We start from the raw sequence: 17,162 nt of genomic DNA, 5'->3' as shown, positions 1-17,162 counted from the left end.
ACTTCTCGTGACCCTCACTTTGCCCCCAGTTGTTACCCATATCCTTTTTGATTGTTAGTCCAAGTATATCCAGGGAATCGGCTTGGTAGGAAAAATGGGGGGTGCTAAACTCTTGGTGACCAAAGTACATACTCAGAGCAATGGCATATTGGTGAACTGGGTGTGTGGAACCTATGCTCTAGATTTTAGTCACATGCTGGGTGGGAGGCGGGTCAGTAATTGATGTATGTATGTTTGTGTGTGTGGTAAAGAAGCAGCTTCCAAACCTTTCCAAGAGAATTAGCGTATCCACCAGTAGCTCTGTCTGGGGGCTGCTGCCTAGAAACTGAAGGCTGTGGGCTCCATGCCTTCCTGGGTTTCTGGGTAGGTTTCAGATCCCTACCAAGCTGCTGTGGAGCAGTGCTGGTTTTGAGGGCTGATTTTAATAAAAATTTATTTTAGGAACTTCTGAAAAGAACTAACTGCATAAAATATGATACCTTACTTCATTGAATCTTAAAAGCCTTTGATTGTAAGATTTACTATTTTTTTGTACCACTAAAATAAAAAATAGATGGCCAGTCAAATATATTCCATTGAATGTGAGATACTTAAAATGTTAAAAAAATTGGAGGATGAGTACTTGGTGTTTCTGTGGCTGTGATCGCCGCAGCCAGGGTTGGAGCCAGTTATCATCCCTCAACGACTAGCAAGGTTGTAGATTATGTGGGCAGTTCTGGTTCACAAATCTAAAGTTTCTCTTGATTGATGCAGTTTTTTGTTACGTTTGTGCTATTGTTGAAGCCGGCCAGTTGATAACATTTTATTTTTTTCCTTTTATTCCACTAAATAAGCTTTATAGCACCTCTCTGATATGTTGACAGTCTATAAAAGCAAATGTTTAATCTTACTGTTTACTACACTTGATCTTAGCCAAAAGGCCAGAAGTGATTAATCTTATGTTTAAAACGCATCAGAATAAGTCCAGTTTTCAGGTTTACTTACTCAGGACACATGGAATGTTTCACAGTCCCTTGGCTCTCCGACCCCACTCCCCACTTCCTTCTTACTTTCCTTCCTTCTTTCTCCTTTCTTTCTCTCCTTCCTTCCTCCTTTCCTGAGATGAAATTTTATAATGAGTCATTCTTGGAGTTTATGAACCCTTTACGGTTTTGTAGAGGGAACTGGACAGGTCACCTGTTCTTACAACTTGACTTTTCCATCTTAGTTTCAGAAAGGGGCCAAGCGCCAGGTGTGCAGGAAGGACTACTACCCTGAAGCAGTGCGCTGGGTGGGGAAGGCGCTGTGAGCAGCCCTCCACTGTGCATCCTGTGTCTCTGGAGAGGTGAGTCGCAATAATTGGCGCTCTTCTGGGGGGCTCTGGGGTGGAGTTCTTAGAGAAAGTTCCAATGCTGTACATACCAAGCTGCTGTTCTGAGCTGAGAATAGAATTGCGTGGGAAGAAAGTACAACATGGAGAGTTTGCTGTGAGTCATCAGCCTGTCACCACTGTCATTATTAGACTAGGTTTATGAAGTGAACTAAAAGTGACAAGTAAATTTTCCTTTTTAAAAAATGTTCTTCAAAATTATTCACATTCTGTTGATAAAGACCCTTGAAACAGTGGAAAGGAGATTAAAGTGTGTTCTTCTAAAAGCTCCAGAGGTCTCTGGGTCTCTTAGCTTTCAGTGCTTTGGGAGCCCATTTTGCCCTGGAAAGGTTCTGCAGAATCCTTTTTTTGAACTATTTGAAATTGATGCTGAGATGCCTGTGGATTTTTGTTGTGCTGATGCTTCTGGGACACCAACTCTGCTAAGCATTGTGTGGCGCCCTGAATGCGTGGGATCACTGCAGACATTTACAGCAAGCGAAGGATGGCTCACATAGTCTGCATATTGCAAAATTCAGATTCAACCATAAGTTACCTGATTTTAAATTTTGGGCTTTGATACTATAACTCAGCTAACAGAGTACATACTTTCAGTGTATACTGAAAGAAGAAATGAAAAAAGTGTGTGCTGAAAAAAGAAATGAAAACTAAAAAAGAAAGAATTAAGGACAGTAATTTAAGTTTTAAACCCTGTAGTCTGAGAACACGCTCTGTCATACAATAATCTGATACGGGAAATAGAACGAATATTGATTCAGTTCATCCATCCATCAAATATTCGAGGACCTTCTCTGTACCAGATACTGTGCTCTGACACTTTCAGCTTCTAGGATTGTCCTGTCTCTCACTTGCCCCATCTCCTTCCCCATCCTTCCACACTTCCATCCGCTGCAGTATGAAATAATTAGAATCCCACACAAAGTGACCCAATATGGGTGTGGATAGTGATAGTACTGGCTTTGAGGAAACCTCATGAACAATAATTAGGAATGTCTTTGATCTTTACTGTTCTAACTATAAAGTGGGGTTTTTCTGCTTTTGCTAGAGAAGTACAGGGAAAGCCCCCCCCCTTCATTATGTTAGTCCGCTGGGTAGGAGGGTGAACGTCTCTAATGGCCTTTGAATAGGATTTTAGTCCAATTAAATAATTCTTCCTGGATAAGATTTGCCAGATACCTTTCTGAAATGTTTTCTTTAAGCCCAACTCTACATTTTTTTGAATTATTTAAAAAAATAATAACTGTGAATTTTTGTGAAACAGTTGAACCAAAATATGAAAACTATGTGAAATGGGTAACCCAAAGGGTCACAAAATGTGCTTTCTTGCAACTGTACCATCTCTGCATTAGCAACATTTTGTCACTAAAAGCATCTAATTTATTGACTCTGAATGTAAGGAATTTCATTTGGCAGGAGGGATTTAATTAATCCCTAAGCAAAACCACTAGTTTAAACAATCAGGGAGTCTTTGGTTAAATATCTCTGAAGGATTTGAGTAGGGGTAGCTTCGACTAGTGACACGGATCAGGCCTGTCTTGCATTCTTCATCTTTTCTCTGAGGATCTACTTCATTCTTTCTCAGTATTATCAGAATCTTGGGACTGATTATTTCCCTATGGAAACATTTGATAACCTGATATTTTATTTTTTAATTTTAATATAAAATTTAAAATCGTTAAAATCACAAGTGAAGAGCAGGGGCAAGCCATTTTAAATTGGTCAAAGCGTTTTACTGCCTCAGTTCTTTATCTCCAGGCCTCCCCCGCCTCCCCCCCCCCCCCCCCCCCCCGTCTTCTCTGGCTTACTTTCTTCCAGCCTTAGGTCCAAATGTGCCCAAACGTGCCCAAACGTGCCCATTCCTGACTTCCTCACATTGGTAAGGTTTTCTGGACACTTTCAGATTCTGATAGTTGTTTTGTAAAAGTGTAAGGTCATAGAAATACATGGGGTTTTGAGAATCCAGCTCAATGTCATTTATTTAGGCCATAAATGAGAAAGGAAAAGAGTTCAGAAAATCTTACGGGGCTTGGTGTCTCCTTAAAGCCCCAGAGGAAGGTTTCAAGTGTGAGGACATGCAGGAAGAGGGTACGTGAGAGTGGTATGGGTTAGGTGAAAAATAAGTGGATATTTCCTATTCCAGTTCCTTTTTTTTTTTTTTTTTTTTTGAGGAGGAGGAGGAGGATTCTGTGTTATTTTTTAATGAATAGCTAAGAACGCATTCTTTTTCTCTTACTTCCTTTTATCTCCCTGAAGAATGATGCATACTTTCATGAGGGAGGTGGGGAAATCCTGCCTGTGGATTCACAGTGTGTGAATATGAATAACATGCCAAGGATGTTAGCTTCCCGTAACCTTGGGTCTCTGGATTCGTTTAGGTCATGAGGATTGTGATAGACATTTCAGTTGAGAAACCAGTGGAAGTTAACGGTACAGTTTGCCTCTCGTACAGGAGGGGTGCTTGTCACCTTCTGTTTGGAAGTGAACACCTGTTGTTTTCTGGGTAACTTTTAGCTCAAATGCTTGCCCGCTTCTCTGATTTCTTCCCCTCTCACAGGATGCCTTCAGAAATCTTGCTGAAGATCTTTTCCTACTTGGATGCTGTGACCCTGCTGTGTGCTGGATGTGTGAATAGGCGCTTTTATCATCTGGCCAATGACAAGTAAGGAGAAAACCAAATCTCTCTCTTGTCTCTTGATGGCGTTTTGATGGAAGTCATGAAAACTAGTGAGACCGTTTTAACCATTTTTTTTTAAACTTAAAAGAGTTACTTTTGAAAGTGTTTTTAGAATAGATGTAATATGTCTAATGCTTTAAGTGGTCAAATGGATATTTCCAGTGATTTGCACTTACATGTTTAAAAAAAAAGGAATATCTTTGCATGAACTGAAAAAGATCAAACTTACTATTGGTGCAACTGTTGTCTCCTGTATGGAAAAATACATCTCTTGTCTGTGTCAGTATGCACACAAGTGGGTTCAGTGTGGGTTCAAGGGAAATACGCATGTTCTTGACAGTGCTAGAATGGATGTAGAACAATTTTTGTGTCTCTTTCTTAATGACTCTTAGTAAGAGGTGAAGACATTCACTAAAGCAAAGTGCAGTAAGGCATTTTTCATGAAAGAGGTCAATTAAATATCCAAATTATAGCTCTTTGAAGGGTTCTTACTTTGTTTAAGGATACAGCTCCAATTACTCAATAAGCTGATAAATTATAAATTGCTTAGTTTCTCTAAATATCACCTCTCCCCACTGACCTTCACAGGCCCAGATGGTGCAGGCACTGGGCCTTCCAGTGGATTTGGGGCCATACCTCTAGTATTGTTCCTTGCATACTTTTATTATTAATTATGTGCCCATCCCACTTTCTTGGGAGTTGTCTTTTAAAAATCTGAGCTTCTGATTAAATTACCCTTGTGTTTGTTTTCTTGTTATAAGAAATATCTTAATTGCGTACATTGCATTTTATTTTATTTTTTATTTAAAGATTTTTATTTTAAAGAGAGAGAGCGAATGTGTGCACAAGGATGAGTGGGGGAGTGGGGGAGAAGGAGAGAATCCTAAGCTGACTCCACCCTGAACATGGAGCCTGATAAGGGGCTCAATTCCACGCCCCCCAAGACCATGACGAGAGCAGAAATGGAGAGTCAGGTGCTCCTGCCACTCCTCCTGCTTGTGCTCTCTCTCTCTCTCTCTCTGTCAAGTAAATAAGTAAAATCTTAAAAAAAAAAGATGTGCACAACCGACTGAGCCACCTAGGCGCCCCTGCATATGTTGAATTTTATTTTTAAGAGTCATTGTCTGATTTTATAGTTAGATTTCATAAAGGGCGTACTAACACTGTTCATCAGAACATTAAATTGGCCCCATTTTGTCAACAACTTGTTTGAATTTTGTCTGTGCCTGACTGGTAGTCAGAATAGCTAACTATGCCCTTGTCCTCAAATCCACCTTAGTTTTTTAACAGGATGGGTGATCAAGAAATGACTGTGTTTGGGTTTTAAGTACTTGTTAGAAGCATCTTATACTTGACATTTGTATTTTATAAATAATCGAGCGGAACAATCTGCACAGCATTTTAATTCTATCAAATGTTCTTTTTAGGCTTCACTTGTGGTAAATACGGTAAGCCGCCGTGTGTGAAAGTGGTTCTTCATACAGATGTTAGGTGTAGTTCTAACTGAAGGTGTGTGGGGTTTGGGGTTCGTGCTCTGCTCCCCCTTCCCCCAGCGTTTGCTCTAGTAGTTTGGGAGCACTGGTGCATGGGCAGGAATAGACTCAGCTGCAGTTCTGTGGGGCCCCGTGAGAAATTTGGGAACACTTCTGTGGAGTAAGATGATGAGTAAAATAAATTGAAGAAAATACGAACAAGCTTTTATGTAAAGGGAGTTTTTAAAAGTGCCTACTCAAGGGATTTTGGCAAAACAGTGTCAGATTTACCTACGTGGACTCAACTCATCATCATTTTGCAACTCTTAGCTCACGTATGAAAGGCCAGACATTTCTGAACTGAGAAAATAAATACCTGAGGGCAGAAAACTTGGTGTGAAAGGATTGTGTGGGGTGAGAAATGATTTCAGAGTGCTTACTAGCAAGAGTGTTGGTAGGGGTCAGATTGTGGGTGAGTCTGTTGGGAAGTCCGTGTACTGCCTGCATCAGGGAGACCCATGTGCAAGTGGAATGTCTGCGAGGTGACCCTTGCTCTGGGGTGACGACCAGCTGACGGAGTGCGGGCTCACCTGTGGAGCGTGGGGCATGCCTTCTCCCCACTGCCTCTTGGCCACTGGCCAGCTCATCCCACACTGAACTACACAGAAATGTGGAGACATAAATTAGCACATCATTACATTTACTTATGTAAAGCTCACCTTCCACTGTAGGAGATTGATTTTAGCCCCGCCTCAGTTTCCCCCAAGAGAAGCTTCTTTCTTTCCCTGAAGGAGAGCAGTGGCTGGGAGAGAGGTGCCTTGGGCTCCGTTCACCTGCTCATTGCCACTGTTCCTGTGACTTCTCCTGGGCCTCGGGGCGTGATGGGCACGAGGGACACACAGGCTGTGGCTCAGAGCTGAATTTGGAGTCAACTTGGTAGCTGATGGGCTCTCTGCATTTGGTTAAATTTCTTGGTTTCCTCAAGTTGATTTCTGTGCTACTGAAGAGGCTGAGAAGCCCAGGGGGTGGGGGGGTGGGCTCTGGTTGAGGCTGCGTGGGTACAACCCTGGGCCTACCGTTTCCTCGACTTACACAGACTGGCCTGGGCCAGATCTTTGCACTGGGGCCTCATTACATTTTCAGTTCTGTGGGGACAATAATAGTAGCTACTTCATGGGTTTGTTGATGATTAAAGTAGTTAACGTTTATAAAGGGCTCAAATTATGCTTAACACAGTGCTCAAAAACTACTAACTGTTGTTATTTTTTTTCATTCATTATGCAGTGAATTTTTTCACTTTCTTCTCTTTGTGCAAGCATAATGTGTTCCTTGTGGAAAAATTAAAACATAGAAATCAAAAATAATATACCGTTCCATTGCTGCTGACATTTCTCTGTGTGTGCCTGTATATATGGTTCCTTTCCAATCCTTTAAAAATGTATATACTTAAAATAACACAATAGGAATCACCTTGTATATTTCTTGTTATTTTTCTATAATCTGTTATTCCATTATTGCTGTAGGATGGCAGTGGTTTGGATGATGCCACATACCATGAGATCACTCATTTTAACTTGACCCTGGGAAACAAGCTTTTCCTTTTACTACGTGTTTCTGGGGTTGATGAATCTGAAACACTTACCTCAAACTGCAGTTCACTTTAACACATGAGCGACTGTAAATATTCAGTTTGATTCATTCATGGACTCGGGCTATTTAAAGAGATCATGCATCTCTAAGGTAATATATTGCTACTGCAGGGGCATGACAATGTGTCTTAGTTAACGTAGTTCCTCTTCTCCCCCAGTTTTATTTGGATCAGAATCTATTCAACTGCATTTTCACCTAAAAGATCTAACTGGAAAGTTAACTCAGCAGAGACGACTGCTGTATCTATGAACTTACTGTCGGTTGAGGATAAAGAAGCTGGATACTGGAAGAAAGAATATATCACAAAACAAAGAGCATCTGTAAAAGCAGCGCTAGCTCAGGTTCTCCAGCCTGTCAACACTTACACAGGCCTTCCAGTCAAAACCAAAGAGGCCCTCAGGTACAGAGCACCCTCTTGAGCCATGCGCATGTGGTTACTTGAGGGCCCCGTTTAACAGTTATGTGCACGTCACCATAAAAAGAAGGATGGTGTAAGCTCAGGGTATTGGGTGTATAAGGATGCATGTGCAGGTTATACTGTGAGGGATGGTCTTGATATATTCCTGTGTCCCTGTGCATCTGCTAGCTGTATAGCATTTCCTTATTCCGTATAAATGGTCTGAAGTCTTTATGAAGAGCAGAAATAACCCAGTAATCTGGTGTAGTAAAGCAATAGCATCCAGAGCGTCCTTCCTTCTGGGCAGAACTTGGTCTTGTCTGTGTGTTGCTAGTTCCGAGAACATGGTAGGTGTTCAATGAATGTTTGTGAGGTGAGGAGAGATGCTCTATAGAGAGGACCATTGATGAACAAAAAATTTATGTCAGACACCTTCTGAGAACTTCAACTTTGACTTTTTAGGACCTAGATACTTTAGAGATGATATGTAAAATTGACCTTAGCATTTTTTTTTTTTTTCTGCAATGAGGCAACCATTTTTAGCTTTTCTTTCTGCAGAATATCTGGTTTAGGTTGGGTAATTATACTGAAAGAAAAAAATGGAAAAGAGTACATCATGGAGCACGTTGACCTTTCCATAAATGATTCATCAGTGACGATTATGTGGTATGGCAAAAATTGGCCACAGCTAGCCACGTTGTCAACCTTAGATTTGTGTGGTATGATGCCAGTTTTTATGGACCGGTCTAAAACCCCCTCCAAAAATGGGTAAGTACTAATTCAACAGAACCTTTGGGTGAGAACATCTTATGTGTAAATACTAGTTGCCATTCTTGTAATTTAAAAAATACCATCAGTGTATTTTAATTTGATTGCATCTTAAAGACGTCTCTTGCATCCCAGATCACTATAGAATAGAAAAAGAATGGATTTATAACATTTATGATTAGATCTAAATTTAGGTTCCTCATACCTTGGTTGTCTATAACAGAGAAGAGTATTCTAATTAACAAAATTCCTAGGTGATTGATGGCTAAGGTTTTGAGCTTTTTAGTTTTAACCATTTTAAGACAAAGATTTATACAACTATTATATCTCCTTTAGTAAATGGTACAGTAATCATAGTTTAAACATTAGGCCATAAGGTAATAAATCTTATGTTTATGCTCCTTTCTGTTGAACTGACGGGGATGTGTGATCTTGTGCAAGTAGCTTAGTCTCTCTATGCCTCAGCTTTCCCGAGTGTGGAAGGGGGGTGGTGATGATGGCAAGGAGTATTTAGCATGCACGGCTGCTGTGAAGAAGATCAGAAGCTTTCACTGTAAAGTGCATCAGTCAGATCCATGTGTGTCACCTTGCTGATGTGCATGGAGTCCTTACTTAGGGGCTCTGTCCTCAGGAGCTCTGTGCTGCGTCCATATGCATTACAAGTCTCTCCGGCTCACTCTTCTGCTCATTAGTCACTTTCTCCAGGACGCTACCTGCTGTAGCGTCCTGACCTGAGCAAGTGAGTGCACCTACATAAAAGGCACGGCAGATGTAGAGGTACAGAGGTTGCAGCTACCTTCTCCAGGGTCAATTGCCTGCCCTCGACTGCCTCCTTCGCTGCCCAGCATCCTTTGACGTTGCCATGGCATTTACCACGTCATTGTTCCTACCAGCCTGTGTGCTGGGGTTCCACCCCTGGTTTCTCTCACAGGTCACATGTGACCTTGGGATGGAGGTGTTGTCATGGTGCGACAACATTCTTTCATGGTTTCCCTGGATGCGGACACATTTTTGCAACTCTGTAACCCAGGACCTTGTTTTAGCTTCTCCTCTCTGGGGCTGATCCTTTGAGGATTGTTTCAGTGATTAGGTTTCTACTTGTTGTGCTGGGAATGTGAGAGCATTGGGCTTCTTAGTGATGATAAAGCCAGGTCTCACTATAATCTGAAAATAACCTTAATGCTATGAAGAATAACATGTGAATAATTTTCCCTGATTATGTTACTGAAGATATTTTAGAAGCATGTTTAATTTTTTAAATGATAACTTTATTTGGATAAATTCCTGAAATTTCATATGGTATCATGATAGACACCAGATTTTTCTAATGTAGTGTTTGAAATGATGTTTGGAAAATCAGTCCACCATCTCTGTACTAATTTGACTGAACAATATGTTATTTGGCATATCATGAAATATTATTTATAGGCATTAGGACAACATTATTAACATCAATTAAGATAGTCATGGAAGACGAAGTGGATAGTGTTGAATTATAAATCTCAGTTAAAGATATTTTGCTCCTGAAAACTGCCATCCGGGTCAGGAATACTAGGTACTGCACAGTGAGAGAAGTGCTAGAATTTATTGGGAAAATTTAGTGTAATTTATTTCCATTAAAACTAAGTAGACTTCAGCCAGCATTTGATAAGCTGTGGAGAACAGACACTAAAAGTGTTTTTTAGGAATCTGTTTTGATGGGCTCTTTTATTGCAAGTTGGAGAGCAAATGCCTTTATCGTGCAGAAGTACAAACCCCATATGCATTTGTGTGACAGCAAAAGAGAAACTTGGTGATTGTTATTTGGGTATTTTTTGTTTCCTCCATGAGAAGTTTCTCAAGAGCAGCAAAAGCCTTATTTATGTAATTTGCAATTTGAATTTTCCTGTAATTTTTACCATTCTAGTCAGATTCATTAAATTTTCTCCTCTGCAAGTGTTCTCCATTTCGTGGTTTATGCTATACTTCTCCAAATTTGGGAAGAATGTTGGGTAAACATTAGCCATCATTTCTCTCTGTGGCCTGTGAGGCCAAGGCACATGAGGACTTAGCCCGTTCTCTGTGGGGTTTGTTTAAACTGCTCTGGAGCCATGGTGATGAGTATTCTCCTTTTGGGCCCACTGAAGAGTGTGAGAGGAGGCTTTTCACACCCCACCTGGCCTCGTCTGTCTACACAGGCAGTGACTACCATTTCTGAGCACCTTAGGTTTGGATCTAAGGTTTCCTTGATGCCAGACGTAGGTTCCTAACCCTTTGTTTGGCTTCCTCCCCATGTAGTCTACCTATGCGGGGTATATTTTTAGGTCACACATCACGCACATGCTTGCCGACCACCTCTCCCTAACCACTGTGGTTTTCAGCACAAAAAGTCCTTTGAAAATTGAGGGAGAGACCAGGGTAGTCTGGAAGCTGTAGATCTGGTTCTGATGCTTAAAGCCTCCCCCTCTCATGCTCCCACTTGGAAACAGTACCACCGCTGAACTCCTTAGTTTTCTGATTCTTTTACTTAGTGAACATTTGAATACCTGTCTCCTGCCAGCTGGTGTCTTAGGAGCTGGAGGAGAATGCTTGAATGCCATGTGGCCCCAGCTCCTTAGGGACTTGCCTCTAATGCTGAGCTATGTTCATTGACCACTGAGATCTCATCTCCCTTATAATTTCCTAAACTATCTCTATATCCCTGGAAATGACAGACATCTATGTTTACCATTATAGTGCTTATAGAATGTTTCATTCTGTTGTTTTTACCTCTTATGATGAATAGCAGAGTTTCCTTACACCTGAGTTGTTACCCTTAGACACTAATTCTAATACAGAGTTCACAGTGGATCTTCATGACAATACTCAGGATTTGGGTTTAAATTCATTTTCTAATATTAAAATTTTCACTCTGAGTTATCCTTGATAATCACTTTAAAAGGTATATATATCTATATATATCTGCTTCCAGACAGCCTACTGAGACCCCCTGCTTTTTTGTCATTTAAAATATTTCATCTTTGCTTATGCATTATTTCTCTTGATTAGGAATACATATGAGAATCTACTTTTGATGGTGACATTGTGCTGGGCTCTGAGGGAAAGAGGAGAAAAGATGGTTCTTTCTCACCCTCATGATTCTTCCACTTACTTCTGAATGGGCTGTTGAGTTGAGAGTAAGAGCAAGGAGGAAGGGAAGGAAAACATAGTTGGGTGAGAAATTTGGGTGTGTCCATTTTCCTTTTATTTATAGGAGTTTTTATGTCCCCTGACCCTCCATGCACCATTTATTAGCAAGGTGCACATTATTAGCATGCTCTTTAAAAGTATTTTTAGATACTCTAGACAGGATTGATAACACTCCAGATGTGAAAGCTCATTTCTCTTTCCTTCCTTTGGCATGGATGTTCAAAGACCTCGGTGGCATTCTTTAATTGCAAAGTACAACCTGAGTAATTTAACTGAATCCACCCTGATTGGCTGGGACAGACTCATTCGGATCTTCTGTCTACACCCAGGCCTCCTGGTGGGGCTGTGGAAGGTAAGGTTCGAGTCCCTGCCTGCTCTGTGCCATCTTCCTCCCAGCTCCACATTGACTCGCCATGATGTATGACACCGAATGTGAGGTCCCTCCAACTTTCCACTAACGACATTCTGTTTTATGTTCTAACGACTTCATTTTTCTAGCTAAATGACCCCCTGTTCTGTGGAGGCCACTCGCCTGTTCTGCTGTCAAAAATGACAGGTAACCTGTTCTTGCCTGCATGGTTTTGTTTGCACTCTCCCGTCTGTGTCATGGGAGTCTCCCCCTTTCTCCTTCCCAGCAGTCCATGCTCCTTCCTCCTCTCACAGCCCGTGTCTGCCAGAGTGTCTCTTACCGTGTGTTTACCCAGGCTCCACACATATTTCTGATCCCAGACGTGTGGCCCTGAGTGTAATCTGCCCTCCAGGGGACAGTGTCTAAAGAGTTCTCCTTTCCCACTGGATGAGGTTTCTTTTTTCACGGGGTGAGGCTGTTGGCTGGCTCCCTCCTCTGGGGTTACTTTCTGGGCAGTCACTTCAGTGAAGAACGTAACAGTGTGATGTTTCTCTGTACACCACACGTGTGTGGAGATCTGTGGCCTTGGTCTGTGGTGGTTTTAAGATAGCAGTTCACAAATGTGTTGCTGAGAATAACAGTCCACAAGTCTAAACGATGCTAGACAGAACCAAGATCTACAGCATCATCCTCTCGTCATACTTTGTCTTTCTCAACCTGCTGAGGCAGTCAGTGTTTCTATCCCTCCCTCGCTCTCTGCGTGAGGGTGACTTGTGGCCCAGGCAGCAGTTGGCTTGCTGGGCATTTCCTTGACTTGATTCATTAGTCGGTGTTGGCTCATGTAGTTATGAGGACCCTGGTCGGTCCAGTTGTCCTCTGGCTGGCTACTGGAGAGCGGTGCCTCAGATCGAACATTCTGGATTACCTCCACCAGTCAATGTCAGCTGTGAATTTGGGGAGAGATGGATGTCTGTTCCTCTACAGTCACATTTGCTACTACTCAACCTGGTGGGTGAATCTGTTCATTCCCACTGGCTTTGCCAAGTCAAGCAGGTACTCGAGAGGAACCTATGCCACTAATGTTAAGTATTTGTGGAATTAATCTTGTATATGTGAAGGTCTTACCACTATTGTCCTTATTTTGGGAAAGAGTTTGAAAGAACCTGGAACTAACAATGTATATTTTCACAATTGTGTATGATAGAGTATTTTGATATCTCACAAGTGCTAGGATGTTAATTCTTTTGGTACTTCATGCTCTGCGTATTTGGGTGAATTGTGGTCCTGCTGTCAATATGACATGTAATTCTTATGGGATAGTAATAATGTATTAGCAGTAATAATGCATTAGTATTGTGGTAATCTTACAGTTGTAAGAAACTGCATTTATTTGTAAGATGAATATGCTGCAATCTTCACAACGACCTTGTGAAAAATTAAAATATTTCAGTTGAAAATGTATTCTTTCTAATTAATTTTTCAGAGGGAGGAAGAACTGGCTTTTGTTATGGCAAATCTTCATTTCCATCACCTTGTGGAGAAGAGCACGTTAGGCTCAGCCACTGTGTATGTATTTATATGTGGGTGTATTAAATTTTTGTAGAGTCAATGTAAAGGATTAGAAGTTGATACCATCTTAATATCCTGAGAATAGCTACAAGGATATTCTGTTTTTAATCAGTAGACACAAGCCAAGAGGCATAATTACTTAGCTGTTGCTAAAATAATTGGATTATTCATGATTACATATTTGCTTTATTTGTTCTGGGTTAAGGATTATGTCCCTAGAAGAATATTATTTATGGGGGCAGGATAGTGTCATTACTGCAAGATGCCAGTGCATCAAGATGCTTCCCGTTCTCTGCACTAATGTGAGTTTTCATATCTTGCAAGGCACACAGACCCATGGCTGAGTTGGGTCTGCAGATGTGTTTTGCTTGGTTAACACAGTGTGTGTCTTTCCATGAATTTGAAGGTCTTCAGGTGGGGAGTATGCTTTTCATTTCACGACTGCTCTCAATACTCATTTTTTAACAATTATCTGAAAAGCTCCTGAATGCTTTTGAGTTTGTTACCTTACAAAGTAAGGTTTTTCTTACTGAATAAAACTTGGTTCCTCATAGCTTTGGGTCTTCTGCCTGGGTTCCTGATCTGTAGGTCTTTTGTTTGGTGCATTTTCCTGCTGCGCAGCTCTATCCTCTGGTTATTGAGACTTCTGAGGAGCAGAGTTGTCTCTGTAGAGCTACTGTCCCAGGCAGATCCCGGAAACGTATTCATCTGTGGTCATCTTGTGGATCCTTACTTAGGGAACTCATTCCTTTGCCTGTTTTTATAGAAGATGGTGAAAGGAATACAAAGCATTTCTTTTGAGTTCCTGGTGTGGAAGATTATCGGGAACTGTGTAGAGGATTGATAGGAGCTGGTGTTTGGATGGATATTAATTTTTTTAAAGAGTATTTTCAGTTTAAACATTTTTATCTCTGGTGTTGACAAACTTGTGTGTATGTTTTGTTTTGCTTTTTAGCCCCTACGAGCTACCTCCTCATACCCCCCTTTTGGATGACAACCCAGAGTGCGGACTGCATGGCTACCAGCTCCATGTTGATGTGCACAGCGCTGGAATTTTCTACATGTGTGGTACATTTCGCAGTCTCTTTACCAAGAAAGGTGAAACTAATTCAGTTTTTGTTTCAGTATGAAATTAAAAGGTTGGAGACAATATGGGGACCAATTTTTATATCTGAGTTAAGAATTGTCTCTTCACTGATCATCTGTTGGCACTCCGTCTTCCCATACCCATACCTCATCCTAGGACTTGTGGAATCCCATGGCCGGATCTAGTCTCATTAGCCTTGGACTCCATCTCCTTCATTACCATCTTTCTACCTTCTGGAATATTCTCTACTCATCTTTTCTATAGATAATCTCCTTACTGTTTTGCCCTGCTGTGCCTCCTCCCCCTCAAACTTCTTCCCTTCTTTCTCAAAGGAATTCAGTAAACTTGCCCACAGGGCCAGTGTAGCATCTGTCCAGGATAAGAATAAAGAGAAACCACCCTTCTGTATATACTGCATCCATGTTTATCATGCTCACCAAAGCTGAGACACAGACTAGGGTAGGCTGAGAGGGAGGAAGCCTCGGTGAGTGAAAGGGAAGAAGGAATGTAGAATGCCCCCTGTTCTGCTTTGTCTCCATTTTTTCATCCTTTTGTTTTTCCCTAAAGATTTTATTTGTTTTACTAGAGAGAGAGAGGGAGAGAGCACAATAGGGGGAGCGGCGGAGGGAGAGGAGAAGCAGACTCCCCGCTGAGCAGGGAGCCCGGTGGGGGGCTCCATCCCAGGACCCTGGGATCATGACCTGAGCCGAAGGCAGACGCTTAACGAGTGAGCCACCCAGGCGCCCCTCAAGTTAAACATTTTTGGTGATGTTTTATAGGGGAAATTTTATACTTCATTTTTGAACATCCACTTCCCCAGAATTCTTTCATTTGATGGATTTGACATCCATTACTAATCCTTGCCTGAATCAATTTCTTTTAGCTTTTAGAAAATGGTAATTTTCTAATTTTTGGTGATTTTCTAATATTTCTACATTTATTAGTTGAGATTTTCTAAAGAAATTCCCCACATCAACTGGTGAACTCCTGTTGTGGCAGGGTAAATGACCTTTTTCTTTTGATCACCAATGCTCAGATTAAGGAATTGATGTTATCATCATCTCCTGTGGTGGAAATTATTTTGAGTGCACTCTCTCTCTTTTATCTTTTGTTGTTTAGTGTCATTGTGGACTCTTGGTTTTTTATTTATTCAATAATTTATAGACAATTACAGACATTATTCTTTTTGAAGCTAAAATTGTCCTTAGTTTGATCATTGGGATCTACTTCGAGCTGGCTTCTGTGCCCTTTTGATACACCCACATTAGTCTTTGAGTCTTTGTTTTTTGACTCAGGATTTCTAGGTTTTTCTATGCTTGTTGGCATTCTTATTAGAATTATGTCAAATATATATATTGACCTGAGGTGAATTGACGTCTTTGTTGTTGAATTGTCCTACCCAAGAATGTGGTTTGTTTTTCATTTTGTTCAAAGATACTGACATGTCTTTTAGGGTGTTTCAGAATTTTCTTCATACTAGTTTTGCCTATTTCTTGTTAAGATCTTTAGTATTTCATCTTTGTTACTTCTCTTTCATTGTATCTTCCAGTTGTAATGTTTTATGTGGCGTTGGTCTCAGGCCATAGATTAAGTTGGAATGTATTCCTTCCTACCTCTGGAATTTTTTGGAGGCTTTTACATGGAATTGGTAGTAGTTCCCCTTAAATGGTTGGTGGAATTCACCTGGGAGCCATCAAGGCCTGGAGCTTTCTTTGTGGGAAGGTTTTTAACTTCAATTTCTTTTATAGAGAGAGGGCTACTTAAGTTATGTTTCTTCTTGAGTGAGATTTGGTATGTTGTATCTTTTAAGACATTTGTCTGAATATTAATTATGTTAAGATTGATCAGTGGGTTAAGGAGTTTTTTGGCTTGCTCCTTCTACTACAAATTTCTCTGTGAATGTTCACCAAATGATGGGCACTTATATCCATTATTTTATTAGAGATTGCAAAAATGATGTTTCCCTAGTTCAATCATTCCCTCTATGCCCATTATCTAGGATCCTTCCGTAAAGAAGAGTTTTCTCTCATCAACTATTTAGTTAACTGAAATATGATTAGTTTGGGAAGGGCAGGGTACATGCTTGAATCTTTCTCTTTATTTACAGAATAGTGATTAATGCTCTAACAATCTTCAAAGATGACTTAGAATTTTTTTTTTTTTTGGCAGGGGGGAAGTATTATTATGAACTCATAGATAAAAAATGTAGTTTATGTGTTTTAGTCTATTTTCAGTCATTATTCCTTTTATAGTTATTGTGATGCTCAAATTGTCATCTTCTGGGGTCTTTTGACATGACTCTAGTCATCTTTGGTAGCTTGCTTGCACTCTAACACAACCAGATACCTCGGGCTCATCTTGTCTGTTTCTTGCACAGATCTGGAATTATCTTTTCCCTAGGAGGTCTGGTTCCTTTTAGTTCCACTACACTATGGTATTTAGAAACTATAATCTGGATCCTGGAGATGCATGTTGCTCTTTGGTTTTCATTCCTTTTAGCGTTTTCCGTAGGCAGTGCTAAGAAAGTTTGTACATTTTATAATGGGAAGAAATAAATCATGCATTCGTCTAAATGAAAGATTTTAAGGTTTTTAATTAACTTCTTTGACTATGTACTTGGTATCTCTTTCTCATGCTGAAAGTCTTTGTCCCAAACAAT

The 17,162-nt window shown here is 40.7% G+C and overlaps 1 protein-coding gene across 6 annotated transcripts in view; it reads left to right on the top strand.

Moving 5' to 3' along the window:
* Positions 1-17,162, top strand: part of FBXO15 (F-box protein 15) — a 47,510-nt gene that overhangs the window by 6,588 nt on the left and 23,760 nt on the right. For 4 of the 6 annotated variants that reach the window (XM_027576765.1, XM_027576760.2, XM_027576764.2 and 1 more), the window contains exons 2-8: positions 1,208-1,324; positions 3,924-4,028; positions 7,323-7,565; positions 8,106-8,330; positions 11,724-11,850; positions 13,331-13,413; positions 14,372-14,514. In XM_027576765.1, the coding sequence (XP_027432566.1) occupies positions 3,925-4,028; positions 7,323-7,565; positions 8,106-8,330; positions 11,724-11,850; positions 13,331-13,413; positions 14,372-14,514 (925 nt within the window). In that variant the 5' untranslated portion in view covers positions 1,208-1,324; position 3,924. The remainder of the gene's footprint in view (positions 1-1,207; positions 1,325-3,923; positions 4,029-7,322; positions 7,566-8,105; positions 8,331-11,723; positions 11,851-13,330; positions 13,414-14,371; positions 14,515-17,162) is intronic. The other 2 variants (XM_027576761.2, XM_027576763.2) reach the window with 2 other exon arrangements.

Source organism: Zalophus californianus, chromosome 14, assembly GCF_009762305.2.
Source record: "Zalophus californianus isolate mZalCal1 chromosome 14, mZalCal1.pri.v2, whole genome shotgun sequence".
NCBI classification, from domain to species: domain Eukaryota; kingdom Metazoa; phylum Chordata; class Mammalia; order Carnivora; family Otariidae; genus Zalophus; species Zalophus californianus.
Note: the sequence above shows the minus strand (reverse complement) of the source record. Positions and strands in the feature narration are given on the sequence as shown.